Genomic DNA, 22,022 nt, shown 5'->3' on the forward strand with positions numbered 1-22,022 from the left:
AAACAAACAAACAAACAAACAAATAAATAGAAGAGTTCCAGAAATCTAACTTTTGCCTTAAAATACTACAGCTACAGACAAACACGTAAAAAAAACAAACAAAAAAAACAGGAAGCCAACATTTGCCGAGAGTATCTTTAATGGGACTGTAAAATAAACAACTAGCTGACCTGCTAGCCGACAGACTACAAAGTGAAATTCTCTGCTTCGGGATCTATTTCCGCATTTCTATATACACTTGGTTATACTCAATAATGGCTTGGTTGTGAATGCCTTCAGTACTACAGCCTGTGGACCAAATCATGCTCATATGTAGCTCTGTTTATATACATCGGTGAGGTATGCTGATCATTTACAAATATGTATTTCACGCACAAGTGAAAAGAAGTAAACAACCTCTGCAGCAAACTACTTTCAATTATTAAAACTATAATACACTTTTGCACTTGCCACAAGTTTATAAAAAATAAAGTGCACTTACGGTGCATAAAAATATTATTTAAAAAGTAGTTACCTGCAGATGGACCTAAACCTTTGCATACAACTGTTAATCAAAACTAAATCTTAGTTAACATAAAATCATATTAATTATATTCTGAATAATTAAAACATCTGCACACAGTAGGAGAGAGTACGAGCACACAGGGCCTGATCTCTTACAGTTTCAAATCATTTTAGAATATGATTATATTCTGCTAATGTTTTAGCTTTGCTCCAGGAACATAAGATCTGTCTGTAAAAAATGTATTGATGTGATTTACAAAAGAAATGAATTCTCCTCACCTGGTTCTGCGATCTGACATCTTGGTGCATGTGTGCTGAGGTGGAACACTTCGCCATTTCTTGGCCTCTACGACCATGGCCTCAGCATCCACCAGCCCAAATCCATACAGGTGACTAACTACACAAAGATAAGGTGGAGGTAAGTTTACTAAAGGTAACTACATATTTCTACACATATTACTTGCTATAACGATCTCACAGGAAATACTTCTACAAACGTTTCTACATATAATGAATATGTTACCCTTGTGTCCTGCTGCGTTTGTTTTCCAGTCACTGGCTTTCAGATGAACAGGTCTGGATGTCTTTACCAAGAGATGTTGTACATCCCTCCATGTTATTAATGGGCTGAAATATAAGGTACATTCATAAGACCACATTGAAATTCTGGAACTTGTTCCATTTAATACTGTAAAGAATTTATTTATTTATTTATTTAGGGGTGGGCAATTTAGAACAAATACAGGAAATTTTGAAAATATTGACTATTTTTAGGTCACTATTTAAATGTGATATTGATGACGTCAACTCCTTTGTATAAGAAGGTTCTAAGATTCCACTTTTCACTTCAGTTACTGCTGATTATGCTATTACCTTAAAAAAATGCAAAACAGCAACATTTTCACTAGTGGTCTCAGACGTTTGTACCATGCTGTAAATACGATAATAAAAACTAAACGTTAAGTACCACAGAAAGTTCTTTATACTACTGCACAGGAGGACACAGCAGACACAGTACAATGCTACAATCTCACATTCAGCAACTTGAAACATGGACAAATGTTTCATTATAGCAGCAAGAAGGTTTTTTTTGTCAAGTGGAATGTAAGTTGCGCCACCCACTGATAAACATTATTACTATAGCAACCAGTATAAGGAACACCTACTGGTGACTACATAGTACAAAGACTGCAGACTTGTAGCGATAAAATGACTGCGTTTGTGAACATAGCTTAAGAATGTACTAGCTTTTTAGCGAGCTTTTTTATTTGTGCTCATACCCTTGGCACAGTAGATAAACACTAATGTAAAACATTTTTTAAAATCTCATTGCACACACACACACACACACAACCCCCCCCCCCACACACACACACACATACACACTCACTCACTGCCCAGAGACCCATGCAGACCCCTGTTAAACCACCCCCACCCCCATCCTTTTATAAATATTGCATAATTGTGAAAAATAAGAATGATATTGATCCGTGTCGACATTCTGGACTGAAATGTCGGCTCTGTCGCAACCTGAAATTGTTCTTGTTTTTGATTTTTAGTTGTGTACGTCACAATATTTTCTTTCACCATTGTAACATTTTTGTGTAATACTACACTGAGGACCACGTGATTCATTAATTTCCCAGAATGACTGTATTTTTATTTAACTCTACCCAAGAACTGAAATACTGTCATGTGAAAACAATATCCTTTACCAATTACAATAATTGCTAAAACCTAATGTTCCTCACATATAAACACTATTACAGTGTGTACAGTTGGAAAAGGACTCGTTTTTTAAAGCACTTGTCCGTAAATGTTTTTAATAAAAAAAATAAATAAAAATACCAAGAACATTTGCAAGAGCTTCAGGAATATATTTCCTTCATATTCAGGCCAATCTGAGAATGTAACACTTCATGTAGGTGTACACACAGCAGAGCGCATTAAAACTGATATCTTACATGCTGAATCACAAGAGCCATGCAGAGATGTATGAAAAGAAAACCCGTCTCCTTGGGAGTGTACTCCTTTGACTTTGACTTTGCTGTTGTGCAACTCCACAGTGGAATTCATAGCTGAACACATGAAAGACATGATCTACAAATTCTGACTCAGTACAGAATTCTTCATATGGGCTGATGCCAAGGACTAATAAAACAAGGCAATGAAGAAAAAAAATTCACTGCTTGAATAAAAATTGTACACAGTAAAAATGTCACGCTTCCAAATTCCTGACTGATAAGAGCCTTTAAAACAATGTACAAGTATTTGAAAATAAAGTAATTGAAATTGTGCCTCTTATTTTCCTATTAGAAACTAACCAAGTAAAACCTTAATGGAGGGACTTGTTTTTTTGATAAGCAGCTCCATTTATGAATAATGGATTAATACATTAATAAAACAATAATCACTTATCTATAACAAATCACAGATTTTAATTGATTTATCTACAGATCAGCAGTAGCCAAACAACTTGTTCAGCAATGAGAAATGCTTATCTGATTATATTGATATTATATTGATTATATACTGATTATATATATTGAAGGATATCATACATGTTTCTTTCAGGAATTCCACAAACACTTGAAACAAAATTGTAAAGACCTGAAAAAATAGCTCAGAAATTACTCAAGAGTCACCTAGAAGAAAAAAGTCATTATACCTTACTAATTAATGAGCAGTTATAAGTGCATACTCTTTTATCCCTATTAATACCCATAAACTGATTACTTTCCAATAAGACCACGGTGGTTTATTCCTCGTATATCACAGGAATCTGTCACTCACTCACTTTCAACTAACTGCTTTATCCTGGTTGATGTTGTGGTGTATCTGGGGCCCATCTCAGGAACAGCATGAGCTGGGAATAGACCCTGGATGAGATACCAATCCACCACAGAGCATTATGCACACACATTGACAGCTTGGGGCAATATATCTTAGGCAATTCAGCTACTAGCACATTTTTGGGAGGTGGGATGAAACCAGTGCAGCTGGAAGAAACCCACGTGGCCAAAGGTAGAACATGCACAGGAACTACACACAGACAGTAACCTGAGCCCCTGATCAAACCTGGGATTCTGAAGCTATGAGCTGGGACCCATGGCACCACCATGCTGCACCACTGTTAATTATTTATATATACACATTTAATGTTGTGGAATGTCCACAAGAGAAGTTGTATACAGCTACAAACAGCCGTTCCCATACCTGCTGTTTGTAGCTGCTCTTTGTTTTTTTCTTTAATGTTCCCCCTCAAAAAAAAAAAAAAAAACATCTGTAAGCATAAAATCATCTGTCTGGGAGACTTCCCTGTTCCCTGTGATGAAAAACATATTGATTGGAACATGTGCTTAGAGGCATGATACAAGTATGTGTGTTTTGTGAGGCAATCGATAGCCATGGTATGGGTCAGTAAATATAAGGGCAACATCAGAACAGGACAATCCATCACCAGAAACAGTAAGGAACAGGAAATGAGGCTTGGAAACACACTTTATGTCGCTTGTGAGATGAATGAGTGTGACATAAACTGTAAATGAACTACAGTTTTAAATTAATTAACACCTTCTTTTCAATCAGATTTGGCTTTGGTATAAATAACTTTAACTAAGAATATAACTCAGGTGCCTTCTGCTTTGCAAAACGCGGTGCCCGCAGGCACCTGGTCGCCCGCAAGGAGCACTTAAGGCGTCCCCGAGGCAAGTTCTAAAATAGCACTGGTCAAAATATAGCTCTGCCTAAAAAAATTTTCTTGCTGTAGTTTTTGAATAAAAAGCGCTTTTAATTTCATTTTATTTAATTAAAAAAAATTAAAACAAAAATGTTTTATGTATATAACAAACTCTGGCCTTTTCTGAAGTCAAATGTCAATATTGCGCGCACGTCACGTCTGACTCCTGACACAAGGAAGTGGTGCAGCAACGATGAGGAGTAAGTTGTGATTTACCCCCCAAAAAATGGCAGAAAAGCGACAGAAAACATAACATTTTCACAGTGTTTGGGAGGAAGAGTTCTTTTTACGTCAGTCAAAGAAAAGTGTGTGTGTCTCATTTGCGGGACGACTGTTGGCGACGGCAAAGCGGCACAATGTGGCGAGACACTTCAGTCTGCCTTTTTGGTTCAACCTATCTCTGTGAATCAGCCTTTTCTAAAATGAACTTTATCAAGAACAAACACAGAACACGCCTTACTGATGCACATTTACAAGACTCACTCAGACTTGCAGTGTCAAATTATTCACCAGATTACAGTACACTGGTGTGCAGAATGCAGTGCCAGGCTTCCCACTAACAGACATTTACAGACAAAGAAGAGATAACATGTGTTCATTGAAAACACCATAACATTAAACTAAAAATGGTGCACAGAAATGTGAACATTTTTTGAAAAAGACTAAATTACTTGTGAATATTCCTTCCATCATTGTTGTATAAATCATTGTTAATAATTGTGGAGAATAATTAACATTGACATGTGAGCAGTCTCTTCACCATAATATTATTCATTCATTCATTCATCCATTCATTCATTTTCTACCGCTTATCCGAACTACCTCGGGTCACGGGGAGCCTGTGCCTATCTCAGGCATCATCGGGCATCAAGGCAGGATACACCCTGCACGGAGTGCCAACCCATCGCAGGGCACACACACACTCTCATTCACTCACGCACTCACACACTACGGACAATTTTCCAGAGATGCCAATCAACCTACCATGCATGTCTTTGGACCGGGGGAGGAAACCGGAGTACCCGGAGGAAACCCCCGAGGCACGGGGAGAACATGCAAACTCCACACACACAAGGCGGAGGCAGGAATCGAACCCCAACCCTGGAGGTGTGAGGCGAACGTGCCAACCACTAAGCCACCGTGCCCCCCATAATATTATTATCATTATTAAAAAGTGATCTGTGCAATTTTGCTCTTGAGGTAGTTTGTATCAAACAGGTAGCCCTTCGTACTACTCAGTTCCCTTGAAGTAGCCCTCAGTCTTAAAAAGGTTGGTGACCCCTGGCTTAGACCCTCAACCGAACAGTCGTGGACAGAATGACGTGCACAGTATAAATCATAGACATAGAATGAATGAGAGATAGAGAGAGAAACAGAGAAAGTAAATAAAAAGTAACCTCACTTGGCTTCTAGCGCAAGAGCAATGATGCCAGCCACCATTGGTGCACTCACTGATGTGCCAGTGTGTCCATCTGTACAGCGCTGACGCAGGTCTGTAGTAATCTGACGGAAGCAAAAGCAAGACAATAAAAACAGCTATAATGGCACAGTTGCCACTGACATGACTTAAATATGTTTAAAAGAAACCTGCTAAGAGCCATCTGTATTTACACTCAGCCATGTGTATCAGCAGTTCAACAAGTTTCCTATGAATAAATCTATTTTGGGAGATCCAGATTTTATACATCATTTGGGCTAACTTGCAAATCTATCGCATGGGATCTTGATACAACTGCTGAACAATCACTTATTTAACACCTGAAACAACAGCTTGGCTAAACAATCCAACACTGTATTTATGACAATAAGCAAACCCATTTTGTGTTGTGTACAAGAAGGTTTAATTCAAATCCTATTTGAAGCTTCATGTTTGGAAGTTTTTGTGAGTAAAGGAGAGTAAATGTTTGGCCAAATGGGTGGCTTTAAAGGACTGGAATGGCCCTTTTAATCCCTTGCTCTGAAGTAATAAGTCATAAGCTGCAAATAAAGTCAGCTCCAGAATTATTGTCACCCTTGAAAATATCATATCATACAGTATCACAGATTCCTTGCTCTTTATTCTTATATCATCCAGCATTATTATGAAAAGTGTTGTATGTATAATGCACTAATGTAGCTCTGTTAAAAAAAAAAAACACTTTAAATAAAGTTTAGATTTCTCTAATATTTTCAGTGTGAGTTTACACTAATAAAGCTAAATCAAATATATTTTTCAGAAGATTGTTTTGTAGACATCTTTACCAGTAATTCTGGAGACTTTTATTCCCTTCCAGTGGGACCCCTGTGGAGTCTTGTTGGTAAAAGCCCGTGTGTTTATTTGTGGTGTTTATTTAAGTGTGTAAACCTCATGCTGCTTTCACTGGGTGTACAATGTAATCGTGGATAGGTGCGCTGCAATTTCAGAGGCAAAGCAAGAAAACTATCCTTAAGCTGTTGTCTGTATGCAGTAATACACAGTTAAACACACATACACACATGAACAAATGACTAAGATAACACCAGCATCCAAATAAGAAATAAAGCCGATCATGTCTTAAGTTTTGAAAGCCCTAGGGAACAGTCAACCTTAAAAAATGTAAAAAGATTTGGCCTGTCTCCCTGAATAGTTCTATAGATCATCGATTTTGTCAGCCAGATCAAATATTTAGCCAACATCTTTGGATCTTCTCTTCTCATTGCACAAGCAAACAGACAGAAGGGAAAAGACACAAATCTAACAAAGCATGTGAGACATCTTAGCTGTGTTGCAATGTGCCTGGTAAGGAAATGCTGTATCTGGGGGGTGGGAGGTGTCTGACAGATAGACGATGACTGCTTTTTGCCAGACAAGCATCATTCCTGATTCCTACAATCATTAAAAACTATATGAGAGGTGATCGCAATGTCAGCAGAAATTAACACGAAAGACATTAATGTTACAGATAAATACTGTAGAATATATAATTTGGTGGTGAATAAATGAGGCAAAATGAGTGATGTTAGTACAGAGCCTATTAAAAAATAGAAATCATTATCAAGCAGTCATATTCACTAAAGTATATCTTTCTGGAGAAAACTGGCTCAAGTAATTTTCATCCATTTATATTATTTATTTAAGGTACTTATGTATCTATTTTATCATTTTTCTGGGTATCAAATTTTCTTATTGCTTTCTATTTAAAGCCCTATTTAAAGATTTATATTATTATTATTATTATTATTATTATTATTATATTTGTAAAAATCATCATTTTATTCATGCCTCTACACATGATCATGGCTTCCCAGAACAGCACAATAAGCTGAAGAACTTAAGAAGGACTTAACTATTTTGCGGTCATAAAACTCTCCGCTGCTGTAGGTGGTGGCCATGGTGGACGAGCAGACTTCCAAGTACCAGGGTTTGTTGCCATTTTCCGTGCTGCTACTAACAGAGATGGTGTAGATGCTGTTGGTGTATCCATCGCATGAGCAGTGATCTCCCTGCCGACCTCCGTTACCAGACGCCCACACAAAGATTGAGCCCAGACCTTTACGGCCCTGTGCAATCACACGCACACAAATACACACAGCAGATCAAAACTTTACTTTACAGTATACTTTATCATAAATTTAACTTGCATTTTAAAATAGAAATAATATACTCTCCTTATGGTGACATGCGCTGTTTGCACTTGTCACTCATTCTGCATGCACTTCTGTTTATTTTGATGTGCTTTTTCTGGTTTTGGTCCTGTCTCTGCCACTGCCCTTTCATTGGTCTGTTACCAAATGTTACCTTTATTACCCTACCCTGTTAGTCGACAAGTAACTGATCTATGTACTGTAAACCCTGCTTTGCTTTAAAGTCTCTTCCCAGAAGAGTTGAAGTTGTCTTTCTTTAAAGCCAGAAGAATTGAATTTGATTCCAAAGAGTGAACATGTAAATCAAGAGTATCAACAGTCATGAACGAGTTTTGTTCTGAATCTCCTTTCATGTGCTTCTTTATTTACATTTGCATTTGTATTTTAGTTTTGGGATTTAAGTCTTATCTCTACCGCAATGGTGATTTCCCAAGTATGCACAGATTTCTAAGTTCATCCTAGGAATAATTTGTACTCTCCTGTGTCTTTGTTACATTGCAAACTCTTTTTAATATTAATGTGTGTTCTGAGCTGTTTTTTCCTATGTTTCTTTGTTTTATGTTTTTTTATTCTTATTAGACTTTATGGTTTCGACCTGTACTTCGTACCTGTTTTCTGTTAATGATTATGGATTAGAGTCAGATTTTGTTGTCTGACTATTCTCCCTGTCTAATGATGACTAATTAAACTTGCCCAATAAAATGGCCACTGATTTCATGCACTTGTGACCTGTCTCTGAACCGAGCAGGAAAAGTGCCAAACTGTGCTAGACTCTGGCACTCCATTGGTGCAGTTTGTTGAACTGGAATCTTGTGCTTGAAATTAGTTCATAACAGTTAGTTTTCAAATCAAAAGTGCCAACATGTGGGGAATTCCTAAGGACTGTTGGAAAATGATCCCAAGTGACTCACTCCTAAATACAGTAGTAACTACAAGTATGTGCAAATTGCTCATTTTTTGCATTCAAATTGCTACATTTAGTCCATTTGATCACTATATAATCCCATTTGGGATCTCACAGTTTTGAGGTCACAATCATTACAACAAATAATAATCTTCACTATAATCTTCACTATAATTTAAAAAATAAACAAATACAGAGAAAAGTAGATAAGCTTCTATGAGTCAACATGTCTAGACTTTTGACTAGGAAGCTGTTGATGATATTATTATATAACAATGTGTGTGTTATCCTTGCAAACCTGACCTTTAAATTCATAAATGGCTTTAGAAGTTAATCCCTAATCATAAACTAAGGATTTTTAATGTTTTGTTAGCGCCAGGCAACAGTATTCTACCTTCTAGTAACCCTTCCAACTAAAGGCATTAATAAGAAAACTAGGATAATACTAAAGTAAAATATGTTAATAAGCTTTGGAACTCAGCAGCTCTCTCAAAAGTCAAGCAAAAGCTCATTTAAAACTTGTTTAAACTTTTAGACTGTCTTTCCTTACTTATCATTATTGTCTTCTATTATACTGATCATTAGTCAAATCAGCTAGAAGAGTTTGGTTCGTCTAAAATAATGACAGGGTTGTGTATGTGTGTAAATGACCTTTTTAATGCCCACTTCAAAAGCCTGTTTAGCCAGTGGGCCTGGACCATCCACAGTTTTGCCATCATCATCAGGGCCCCAGCTGGCACTGTAAATGTCAATGTAGTCAGGCCGTATCCCGAGCGACTTGGCCTCCACCACATCAGTCACATCCCCATCCAGCATCCGAATGCCTTGGAGACCAAAAACATTCACAGACAGAAAGATGCAAACATATGTTCACAAATAGACACAAACAGGGAAAATAACAAACTCAGTTTTCTGTTGTAATTGTAACCAAAGCTTTTCTCACCCATCAAAAATTGTGCACGCAGTGTGAAAATTCTCTGCATGCTTGAAATCATTCCCTTTATCTCAGGAAAACAACCATCACCTGAAAATATCTAATTTCAACTCTATTTAAATTCAATTCTGATGCAATTCTGCATTTACTTATTTGTTTGTTTCCTTGTGTCTTGGACGAATAGCCTGCAGAATGCTTTCCGTTTTTTGGTTCATTATCCCAAGATCTGCATAAATTAGGCCATGTTTTTTTTACTTACAAATGGCTTGTGCAATATAACGATTTTATCATCTCTACATAATGTTACACTGCCAGGATATCCGTTGACATTCACAGAGATTATATTATATTACTAACAGTGTTTTTCTCCCCAATAAAACTAGAAAATGAGCCAAACGACATCTGAAACTAGACTCTGCACTGCCCTTGTGTTTTGAACTATCTGGTATTAACTGACAGTGCCTAGAAGGCCGGCCCACTTCTTCCTATCTCACATGCTCTCGAATGAACTTCTGCCAAATGTCATTAATGTAAATGTTGCAACAAATGGAGACTGTTTTGCATTCATTAAGGTGAACTCAATGTATGTTTGAGCTAGCTAATTTTAAACAATTACAAGGTTTCTGGACACCTGACCATCATGCATCACTCCATTACAGTTATAATAACTGGGGACCTTTAACTCCAGTGAAGTGAAATGACGCCGCCATTCAGCTAGATGAGCTCACCTCATTTCGTGCTGACAGAAATGCAGCTCTGTGTGGTAAGGCTCGTGGTGGTGGTGAGTGTGTTTATATCAACATGGAATGGTGTAAGAACTCTGTGCTTGTTTCTAGTTACTGCTCATCATTATTGGAGTTTGTGACTGTTAGATGCAGGCCATTTTATTCACCACGGTTTTCATTGTCAGAGTGTTTCATTGTCCCCCCCAGCTCTAATGCTAAAGAGGCTCTAGGTGAACTCTTTGAGGCTATTAGCGATCTGCGTGCGGAGCCCCGTCTCCTCCTCGGCTACTTAGACCACATCTCTGTTATGCTAATTCCAGCATACAGACCACTCACAAGATGCTCTAAACCGGTTCTGAAGCAGGTGAAATCCTGGCCAGCAGGAGCTACCTCTGCTCTTCAGAACTGCTTTGAGTGCACTGACTGGAACATCTTCAGGGAGGCTGCAAACATGGGCGACTCCGTCAATCTGGAAGAACACACGGCATCAGTGACCAGCTACACTGGCAAGTGCATTGATGACGTGACCGTCTCCAAGACCATAACCAAACGCTCCAACCAGAAGCCATAGATGACTGCTAAAGTGCATGCGCTGCTGAAGACTAGAGCCTTCAGAACAGGGGACGGGCATGGCCCTAAGAACAGCAAGGGCCAAACTGTCCCAAGTCATCAGAGAAGCAAAGCGTGCACATGCCCAGACAATCCACAGCCACTTTCAGGAGAGCGGAGACACCCGGCGCATGTGGCAGGGCATACAGGAGATCAAGAACTACAAGACAGCTTCACCTGCCTGTAATAGCAATGCCTCCCTCCCAGATGCGCTGAATGACTTCTACGCTCGGTTTAAGGTGCAGAACAACGTACCGGCAAGGAAGACCATCTCTATCCACTGTCGACATGAGGAGAATTCTATGCAGAGTTAACCCACGGAAGGCAGCCGGACCAGACAACATTCCTGAGAGGGTGCTCAGGGAATGCGCAGAACAGCTAACGGATGTCTTCACCGATATCTTCAACATTTCCCTGAGCATTTCTCCTATGTGCCTCAAGACAACCACCACTGTCCCCGTCCCAAAGAAATCTACAGTGTCCTGCCTCAATGACTATCGTCCTGTCGGCCTCACACCCATTGTTTTGAAGTGCTTCAAGAAGCTCGTCATGAGGCACCTCAAGACCCAGTTAGTGACCATCTACAGTTCGCATATCGTCCAAACAGCTCCACGGACAATGCCATTGCCATAGCCCTCACCCACCTGGACAATAAAGACATTTACGTACAAATGCTGTTCATAGACTTTAGTTCAGCATTCAGCACAATCATCCCTCAGCACCTGATTAAGAAGCTGAGCCTGCTGGGACTGATCACCTCCCTCTGCAACTGGATCCTGGACTTCCTGAATGGGAGACCTCAGTCAGTCTGGATCAGGAACAGCATCTCCAGCACCACCACACTGAGCACTGGAGCACTGGGCTGCATGATCTGCCCACTGCTGTTCACCTTGCTGACTCACGACTGTGTAGCAATGCCAAGATCAAAACATTTTAAGTTCCCCAATGACATGACCGTGGTGGGTCTCATCAGCAAGAGCGACGAGTCAGCATGCAGAGAGGAGGTGCAAAAGCTAACTGCCGGGTGTAGAGCAAACAACCTGCCTCTAAATGTTGATAAAACTAAAGAGATGGTTGTTGACTTCAGGAGAGCAAAGAGTGACCACTCTCCACTGAATATCGACGGATCATCTGTAGAGATCATCAAGAGCACCAAATTTCTTGGTGTTCATCTAGCGGAGAACTTCAACTGGTCACTCAACACCAGCTCCATCACCAAGAAAGCCCAGTAGCGTCTCTACTTCATGCAAAGGCTGAGAAAAGCCCATCTCCATCCCCCTATCCTGACTTTTTCCACAGAGGGACCACTGAGAGCATTCTGAGCAGCTGCATCACTGTCTGGTTTGGGAACTGCACCATCTAGGATCGCAAGACGCCGCAGCGGATAGTGAGGACAGCTGAGAAGATCATTGGAGTCTCTCTTCCCTCTGCCATGGACATTTATACCACCCGCTGCATCTGCAAAGCCAACAGCATTGTGGATGACCCCACACACCCCTCACACACAATCTTCACCCTCCTGCCATCTGGAAAAACGTACCGAAGCATTCAGGCCCTCACCCCCAGACGGTGTAACAGTTTCTTTCCACAAGCCATCAGGCTCCTTAATAACTGAACAAAACTGTACTGAGCACGACACACATGCACATCAACTGTATGGACTGCACAGACCTACACCAAACACAACTCTTCCAATATACATCCATCAAACTGTTTACATGCTGTTTTGCACATTATTTTTGCTCTTTGCACATGCTATCTCACATTTCAGATAATTGCTGTTTTGCATAATACTTCACAATACCTCATGTAACTGCTGCTATAATACTGTGTTCATTCCAGTATTTCTACACACACAATATTGATTAAACATACAGTATTTACACTGGTAGGTGCTGTCTTTTGTGTATTGTCTTTTGTGTAATGTCTTGTATTTTTTGTTTGCACTGTCTTTTGTCCTGCACTGTCTTGTCTGTCTTGTTTTTTTTGTCCTGCACTGTTTGCACCGGGTTGCACAGTTGCACTTTATGTGGCTAGGACTACTTACTAAGTCTTTAGCCCAGTCTTTGTTTTATGTAGCACCGTGATCCTGGAGAAACATTGTCTCATTTCACTGTGTACTGCAAAAGCTATATATGGTTGAAATGACAATAAAAGCTTCTTGACTTGATTTAACTTGATATAGGATACAAAAAAATCTATAAAATTGTGCTCTTTGTGAAAACCTTTGCAGAAGAACCACATAGGTGTGATGGTCAGCTGTCCAAAACTGTTGGTCATATAGTATATTCAACATCAGATATCTAGATCACAGATGTAAAATGTGAAAAATGGTCAGAAACAGAACTTTATATTTTGACAATGTTTTCACTTAAAACAAGTCTGTCAGATGTAGTGCTTTTAAAAGAATGTTAATGATAATTAGTTGATAATTAGAAACTGACTGATTACGGTTTTTGTGTGAAAATTCACGGGAACTTTTTCAGCAGCAGCAGAATGTAGAAAATGCCAGATACACAAATATTTGACAGCCCTTTTGAGAAAGTATTAGACAAATAATGTCCAGTTATTTTTTTGTTAACTATTTACAGAGCATTACCACAATACTTTACCTTAATACTCTGTGATTAAGCTGTGTTTCAAGATTGCTAAAACCTAAACCAGCTCGAGACTGTACAGCTGATAATATTATTATGCCCCACTGTATGTAATAATTAACATTTGAAAAAAAATCCTGAGCAGAAAAAATCAGTGATGGCTGGAAGGTGATATCTGCATAGCTGAGGCAGATTCATCAATTGCACTTGATTCACTGTTTGTTTTAATGCTGTTGGTTTGTTTCATAAATCAGACAGTGTCATCCTGTGTAATGTACATTATTCAGGAACCAAAATCTGTGCTTTTTGATTATTAACCTCCAGTGTGTGTTCTGTTCTGAGATGGCCCATTTGCCAAAGTTGCAGAGCTTATTATTTACAATTTACATTGTTATTATTTACATTTCTTATTACTTAATATTACATTTGCATTTTTTATTATTTACATTTTACATTTAAAAAGCTGTTGCACAGCTTATTTACATTTCAGTATTTACATTTACATTAGTTACTGTCCAATGTCACCCAAATGAGGATGGGTTCCTCACAAGGTTTGTTCCTCATATCATCTAATGGAGATTTTCCTTGCCGCTGTCTCCTCCGGCTTGTTCATTAGGGATCGGGATAGATATATAGTATCTTAAATTTTAAATTTATATTTTTAAATTAATTTTGAACTTTAATTCTATATATTGATTTATTTATTTTTATCCTTATTTTTTCTTCTTATTATATATTTATTTCTTTTTTCCCTCTCTCTCTTCTGTTCCCATACTTCTGTAAGGCTGCTTTGAGACAATGGAAAATGTTAAAAGCAGTATACAAATAAACAGAATTTGAATTTATCAGAGACACAATTATCAGTTCACTAGTGTCTAGTACTGCAATTGTTTTTTGGGTTTTTTTTTTTGGAACAACGCTATTGAGTTAATTACAGATTTGTCTTCAAGTGTGTGCACATGTATGTGAGACAAGCTCCTTGCAGCTCATACAGCCCCTGCAGTTGTCTCCAACCAACCCAGGCAGGGTATGACAGTTTTATTTGATGTTTCGAAGCTGGAAAAGTGATTACTAATTAGGAATTGTATGCAAAGATCAGAAAATCAAATCTATATGAGCACGCTATGTCTCTAAACTGGAAAAAAAATCATTAAGTTTACATTCAGGGAAACAGTAGAGGTGCCTCATAAAGTCCCCATAATGATCATAATGTGTGACATTTTTGCTCTTGTGGGGAAATCTGGCTTGTCCCCATAAGGAATATTGCTTTATCACCAGCCATAAATTTTATTTAAAGTTCTAAACAAGCCAGTTGGTTATTGAAGGTAGGGGTAGCTGCAGGAAATACCCCACAAAGACATACAAGTGTGTGTATATGCATGTGTGTGAAAGTGTAAGTGAGGCTCAATGTGTCTCTCTCATGTCTCCTCGCTCTTAACAAGCTGCGTTTCACTGCAAACTGATTTGCTGTTACCAAAATAGAACTGGGTAAACAGGATCTCAACACGTCTTTCCCTCAAGGGAAAGACTGATTCATTTGTAAGCCGCTAATTATGGCAGATATTCTCATGTAAACAGGCACTTTTAGTTTTTAGTTAGGTTGGCATCTGCACAGGAATTAAGTATCAAAAATATTTATTATGGCTCATGAAAAGCGTGCTGCCATTTCGCTGCCATGTGTCCGTTAACCACAAGGTCTGTTTAGCGTCACTTGGTTTAGTAATCATTCATAATCTGTAAAAGGTGTCCCAAAGGTCTCCATACATAAGAGAAATGAACACTCTTTAAAAAATAATAAAATAAAAAGAAAAAAAAATTGGTTTGTATGGAGACTTTTGGGACAACCAGCAGATATCTGCATTTGTGCTGTATACTGTATTTATGATGAAAACTATATATGCAATTTAAGTGTATAGACCTTTAACAGTAAAGACTTGAAGGATTCAGTATGGATGAGGATTTTCTCATACAAAAGTGAATATTATACTGAAAAATGTGCTGTTTTGCAACATTAATAACTAATTCAGAATTTTGACTCTTTTGCAGTTCACTTAAGACTAAAATATAACTGTTTTACTCCCTAGTTTGTCAACTCCTACCCACCAGCCAGCATTCCCAAATCATACAACTCTACTATCCAGGGAAGCTAAAGCGTAAGGCGTGCTTTCTCTGACACGGAAAGCCAGCCAAAGGCATTGTAGAAACTTCATCAACCATTTCTAACCAATCAGATTAGAGAATTCAACAGCCATGCAGTATAAGCAATATTTAAATAGGCTTAGTGTTCATCAGTGTCAGTTCCTTCTATAAAAGGTGTTATATATATTTATAACAACCTATAAAGGAGTCAAATATATGTTATACGAATTTACACCTTGTAAAAAAAAAAGGGGGGGGTTGCACAACACTGGCTGGCTCTAATTGACTAAACCTCAGTAAATCTAAAAATACTTTCTAAGCAGAATCATACTTGACTGCATCTTAAGCCAGGCAGAAAAAGCTTAGTATATCGGGTTCTTAACGCGTAAAGCAAGCCTGACATCTGAGTGATATTCAAGATAGGTCAGGATATAAGTACTGATGTGTCATTAAAAGAAATTGCATGAGACGATTCTCAAGACCTATCATGAGTACATGACTTATTGGTTAAGCATTCATGGAAGGTCTAAAGATACATTATTCATTTAAACCTCTGTAACCTGTTTTTTTCTTTGCAATTGCACAAGAAGACCAAAGCTCACACTAAAGGTGATTATAGCAACTGAGTAGGTAAGAAAACTACACCGCCTGAAGTGTAAAAGCTTTTAGCATATAAGAAAAAGGTGATATCAAATACAGTTCATAGAATAAAAAGCAGACAAAACCACATTTGAGTTTCTATTACTTTGGCTAATTCATGTAAATATGCTACAGACAGAATTAGCACAGTTACTCATAATTTCTTAAATGATCTCTCGCTCATTATTAAAAGCAAATATTCGTTGAAAATCACAAGGCATTTTGAATAATATCTTTAAGGTCCACATTTTTAACGAACCCACCGGGCCTTTGCACACCTCTTGTTTTTTTGTAGAGAGTCATGTTTTTATAACACTTTGAATGGTTCATTCTTTTAATTCTTAATAATAACATGACAATCCCATGGTTATTAATGACACTATTCCTAGCTGACCTGTCAGTCAGTTGACAGTGTGTTTAATGTCTACAGATATAGAAATGTACACATTAATCAACAGAACATATACCAGAGGCTAAAGCCACTACAGATGATTTTTTTTGAAAGACATCACTTTAGTAACAGAAATATATATATTCAACTGATAAAAATGATGACCTTATGGCTAATGGCTTGTTCAGGGCAGTCAGGTGAAAGAAAATGGCCTGCATAAACATATAAATAATCTCAGAGTAGAAACTAATTCAGAATTAGCTCAGATGTGTACTGCAGGACTATGCATTTTTTTTTTTTGAAAGATAACATACCTCCAATTCGGGCGTTGTATGCAATCCCCACAATGCAGTGTGAGTTGTTAGCCACAGCAGCCACCTCCCCAGCACATCGGGTCCCATGCCTGTGATTCAGACAGAGAGATTCATACAGAAGACAGTATTAAGTATGCATCCCCTGATACTCCTTCCCTAATGAGTTTATCACTGCATGCGAAAGCACCTTATTGGTTTGTACGCAGTCTCATTATGAAGCACAGCAGCAGAATGCTGAAAAAAGCACAGTGTTTGGAGAAACAAAATTGAATGAATATGACAGCCTTGCACATATTGCAGTTCTGCTGATAAAAAAAAAAGCATTTCAATTAAAGTGACCTGGGACTTTCACCAAGCATATTTCCTAATCCTTTAAAGAAGTTGTTTGGCAAAATAAATAAGATTTAAGCTCTGTTCAGGCTGGATATCTTTAATATGAGGAAGAGGTGTAACGCAATTATTACTGGTGGATCTCACGGATTTTTTTAATCCTCTCAGTTTTTTAAGAAACAACTTCTACGAAACGCATGCTAACTACTTGCAGACAGACGAACACTGATCCAGCACAGAACCACACAGGGGAGAAGGCACATCACAGCTGGACCCAGGGCATAGCCGGGCATAATGCAGTGTGAAAGTTGGGATTAAACAAACAGGGGAGGGCGAGACTACAAAGTGCGGAGCTGCAGAGGAGCAATTCCCTGTGGAGTTTGTGCCCTAGATCATTAATGTTGTATATAAATAAACCAGTAAAACCAACTCCTAATTTTCAGCCTCTGACAAGGAAAACCAATGAAAAGGCCCCCTCAATTCAAATTTAATAGTCAAATCAGACAAATGGTGTCAAATCATCAAGACTGTGGTATATAAAGCAGCACCGTTTTTTGAAACTTTTTTTTACTTTTAAATAAATACAGCTACATGTAAATGTATAGCACTAGATCAATCAATGTACAAATATATTAAGTTGTCATCAGTTAGCTGGCTAGACTGTTGCTAACAAAAAAAGGAGGCATCCGAGTTTTTCCACCTCCATAGCTCGAACATATTGTTGATTCTAAGTAAATAATAAAGATGCTAATACTTCCCTATCTACCTCCATCTTAATCTCTCTTGTTATCATTCTCCTGCTAGTATTTGCACTTTCAGTCTCTGCACCACCTAAACTTGCACACTTAAGCACTCTTTTAATTGAATTTCCCCCTACTTTTTCTGCTTCAACAGGCTCATTCCATTCTGCACAGATTAGAGCTCTAAGCGTGAACAGGAAAATTAATTGAGAATCTCAAACTGTTGAATGCATTGAAAAATCAAGATAAGGGAGACGTTTCAATTGAAGTTTTGCCACAGCTCCTGTCAGGTGTATCGTGGAGACAATTTGTAAACATGAGGCGGGAGAAACAAGAACAGATGTTAATTCAGGTGTTTATTGATGAGCAAACCCCTTTTTAATTAGAACCCAAGCCGTTCTCAATCCCGCATGATTTGGATGACTTCTGTGCTGTGCCTTGACAGCAAAACATGCCTCACTAGTTACATGGGAAAAAAGTTGGGAAACTATATTATGAAAGTGGCATAGTTTGAGACATTTGGGATTTGACACTCTTCACGCACATAGATTAGAAAGTTGTTGCAGAGGCCACAGAGCTTGTTAACAGATCTGTCGACCTAAATGAATATGACAACCTCACACAGAATGTGGTGCTGCTGAGAAAACAAGCTTTAACAGGAAGCAAAGTAAAATAGGACTCAAGTACCTCCAATACGCCAAAGGAATAGATTAGCAGAAAAAATAGTTTTGCATTATCTTTACATTTTGGGTGGGGTAATTCAAGTATTACTGGTGTGTGCCTGGGATTTTAATCCTGTCAGAAATTGGCATGGCCCCATAGATTGAGAAGTAACTGTACCGTACTTTATAAAGTCTGTCAACTTTAATTTACGGTAATTTACAGTAATTCAAGATCAAGCTCTTATTTACTATGATAAAGAAAACTAAATCTAAACAAAAAGAAAGACGCATTCTAAGATGAATTGCCATCTGATATTTTTTAAACTGGTAAGATCAGGCAAAAAAAAGTCATAAAATTTTATTTGTTTAGGTTGCTCTGTTTCTATGGTGATAGTGATCAGACCCAAAGAATAAGCTTTCTATTTTCCTGTGCACACTATACAGGGCATCCATACCAGCCACCATGATGGCTGTATCTTCTTTTATATTGTCTAAAGGTATTTCTGGAAAAGGTTTTGGTTTGACAAACCTCCATCATCTGTTAACAACAGAGTAGATTCGTTACAAACCTAAAGAAACCAACATCAGACCATAAACCAGTGTCTAAAAAGTGTAAAACCTCTTTTAACACAAGAACTAAATTAACAACCCAATTCCTTTTGACGACAGTGTTTGAATGTTTGAAATGCACAGAAATTTCTGTGGAATATGGCATACCACTCACTTGTTTTCATTGCTAGAGTCATAACGCGGCATCGGGTCATGGTCGTTGCCATTGACATCATAGCTGGCTAGATGGTCCTGAGTGCAAGCAAGAAGGAAAAGAACCAAACAAATCACCTCCAGCAACAGCCATAAACAGTGAAATAAATAAATAAATATATATCATATTATATTGCCCAGGCTTTCTTCCCATTTGGGTCATCTCTCATTTTCACACTATTACAGAGAAGGTTATAAATTGGGCCCTACACAAGACATAACTTAGTGTAGTAATCCAAAGTGTCAGGTAAAGAAATGAAATTTATTTATGGCAAGGTTACATCCTGTGATGCCAGAAGGAAGAACAGCACTAAACCTGCTCGCACTGATTGTATTTTCACAAATCAACATTAAGGTGTGTATAGCACTGTTTGCCCATCACAAAGAAAGCATATGGTTAAAAATTAATTTGATCGGCAGCCAATTTTTTTTATTTTTGTGAGTGTAGAGCAGTGGTCTACTTTTTGCATGTGAGCCACACTGATAGGACAAAGTCAATAGGAGAGCCACTTTCGCCGCAAAGTATGCCAAGTTATTCAGTCTTAAATAGCTTACCTGCTTAAATACAATGTACAATATTGCAATACAATAATTACTCGAGTTGTGGATGATGCATGCTCCCCATCAGTTACCTCTTTTGTCACTGTCACATTACTTTGTTGCTGTTCATTTTGTGCGCGGGATTGTTTGATAAGAAATCGATCCATTTTTTAGTCCGTGTGTACAGTAAACACAAGTTGTTAACTAGCATGAAACACAAACTAGCTTCTGGCAGGCCGCTAAAAACTGGCTATTGCGCAGAACGCAGTGAGTCAGTGACGAGTCAAATAATATATATAAATATATATTATTATTTTATGCTTCCCTGATTGTTTTTAATGTTATTTAAATGGAAAAAATTTTAACCACATGATCATATCATCGTATTATTTACTGCCATGCGAGCCGCATATTAAAGCTTGGCGAGCCGCAGGAGTCTCGCGAGCCGCGCAATGAGTAACACTGGTGTAGAGAAACACAAATGATAAATATTTTCTCTTATACAACAAGTCAGTTCCGGTTCACTAATTTGATGGTTGGAGTGCCATGGTCCATTTCAGTGTTTGTATCAGTCTACTCCGCTCTGTGCTGATGACATTAGGTTACAATTCGTCCAATAGTCTTTTACACTGAAAATGTTACTACACTTACTATGGGCTGTCACACAGTATACCTTGGCATAGCAAGACTATCCAGTTGCAACTTCTTTGGGAACTGTTTTCAATGATGGAGCAAAAATAAGCAAAATATTTGGCCATATTTTGTGCGAAATATCAGATATTGTTTTATGTTAATTTATTATATTTATATTAATTTTCCTGTTTCTAGAAGCGTTGTATAAAAAAGTAATAACACAATGTGCTATTGTATTCCATATATTCCAAGCCTTGCTGTGTTGATGTTCAGTCTTGTTCTTGTTGTACAAATTAATTACAAAGCAATCATTTTATTTCAATGTGTTTAAAGGGAAAATCTAACAGAATGGCTCGCTATAAGCCACACACCACAATGTGAGACATCTAAAAACATACGTCATTCACATTGGTCTACAAAGGTAGTAGAAGGCTGCTCACATAGTTTTGGGCCAGATCAGGATGGGTCCTCTCAATCCCATCATCTAGGATGGTGATGACAACATTTCGACCTGTATAGCCACGCTGCCAGGCCGCCAAGATGTTCATTTCGGAGCGACACCGGCTGTTTTTATCACTGCAATGCTGCAAAAAATGGCAGATGTTCTCCCAATACATGTATGTGGATTCAATTCAATGTCATAAAGCTTGCACGCAAACACAAATGAAGAGTGTCTCATTTATTTAAAAATTAAAAAATAAACCAGACTAGGTAATATTCAGAAATCAGCAGGTAATTGGAAAACAGAAATAAGCTGAACAAATCAAAATAAGCTACATGTAATGTGAACTCTGCTCAAAACAGGGAGCTAAAAAAAGCTTGAACTCACAATAGACTTCAAAATATCAACAAGGATCCCGGTTATTAAAAAGGGAGTAGTGCAATTGCAAACAAGCAAGAGTCATTAGTAATCAAGTGATAGCAAGAGGGGAAGGCCCTGTGATAAGGTCATGGTAAGAGGATTATGGGAGTTATGGAAACACTGACGTGACATTTAGGACATTTTGAATATCTGGCTTCATTTTTTCATATACAGTAATAGATTCACATATCCAGAGATTAGAGAATGATGTATCCAGAAATCTCGACAGCACATTGAATAGTCAAGGACCATTTGTAAAAGCTGACCATGTGTTTAATTCATACTGGAATGATAAGGGACTGAGAAATTTGAAAAGGGCATCTGGGAAGTTAGCTTTGCTCCAGCATTCGCCTTTGACATTTAATAGCCATCATGAAAATTGAATGGTGCATAAT

The 22,022-nt window shown here is 38.1% G+C and overlaps 1 protein-coding gene across 1 annotated transcript in view; it reads right to left on the reverse strand.

The window, feature by feature from the left end:
* Positions 1-22,022, reverse strand: part of pcsk6 (proprotein convertase subtilisin/kexin type 6) — a 56,371-nt gene that overhangs the window by 26,561 nt on the left and 7,788 nt on the right. Inside the window, exons 4-11 of the mRNA XM_060884355.1 lie at positions 21,206-21,349; positions 19,555-19,631; positions 17,099-17,187; positions 9,402-9,574; positions 7,550-7,762; positions 5,646-5,746; positions 1,028-1,131; positions 784-901 (exon numbers count right to left, since the gene is read on the reverse strand). Of these exons, the coding sequence (XP_060740338.1) occupies positions 784-901; positions 1,028-1,131; positions 5,646-5,746; positions 7,550-7,762; positions 9,402-9,574; positions 17,099-17,187; positions 19,555-19,631; positions 21,206-21,349 (1,019 nt within the window). The remainder of the gene's footprint in view (positions 1-783; positions 902-1,027; positions 1,132-5,645; positions 5,747-7,549; positions 7,763-9,401; positions 9,575-17,098; positions 17,188-19,554; positions 19,632-21,205; positions 21,350-22,022) is intronic.

Source organism: Tachysurus vachellii, chromosome 1 (genome assembly GCF_030014155.1).
Source record: "Tachysurus vachellii isolate PV-2020 chromosome 1, HZAU_Pvac_v1, whole genome shotgun sequence".
Taxonomy (NCBI): domain Eukaryota; kingdom Metazoa; phylum Chordata; class Actinopteri; order Siluriformes; family Bagridae; genus Tachysurus; species Tachysurus vachellii.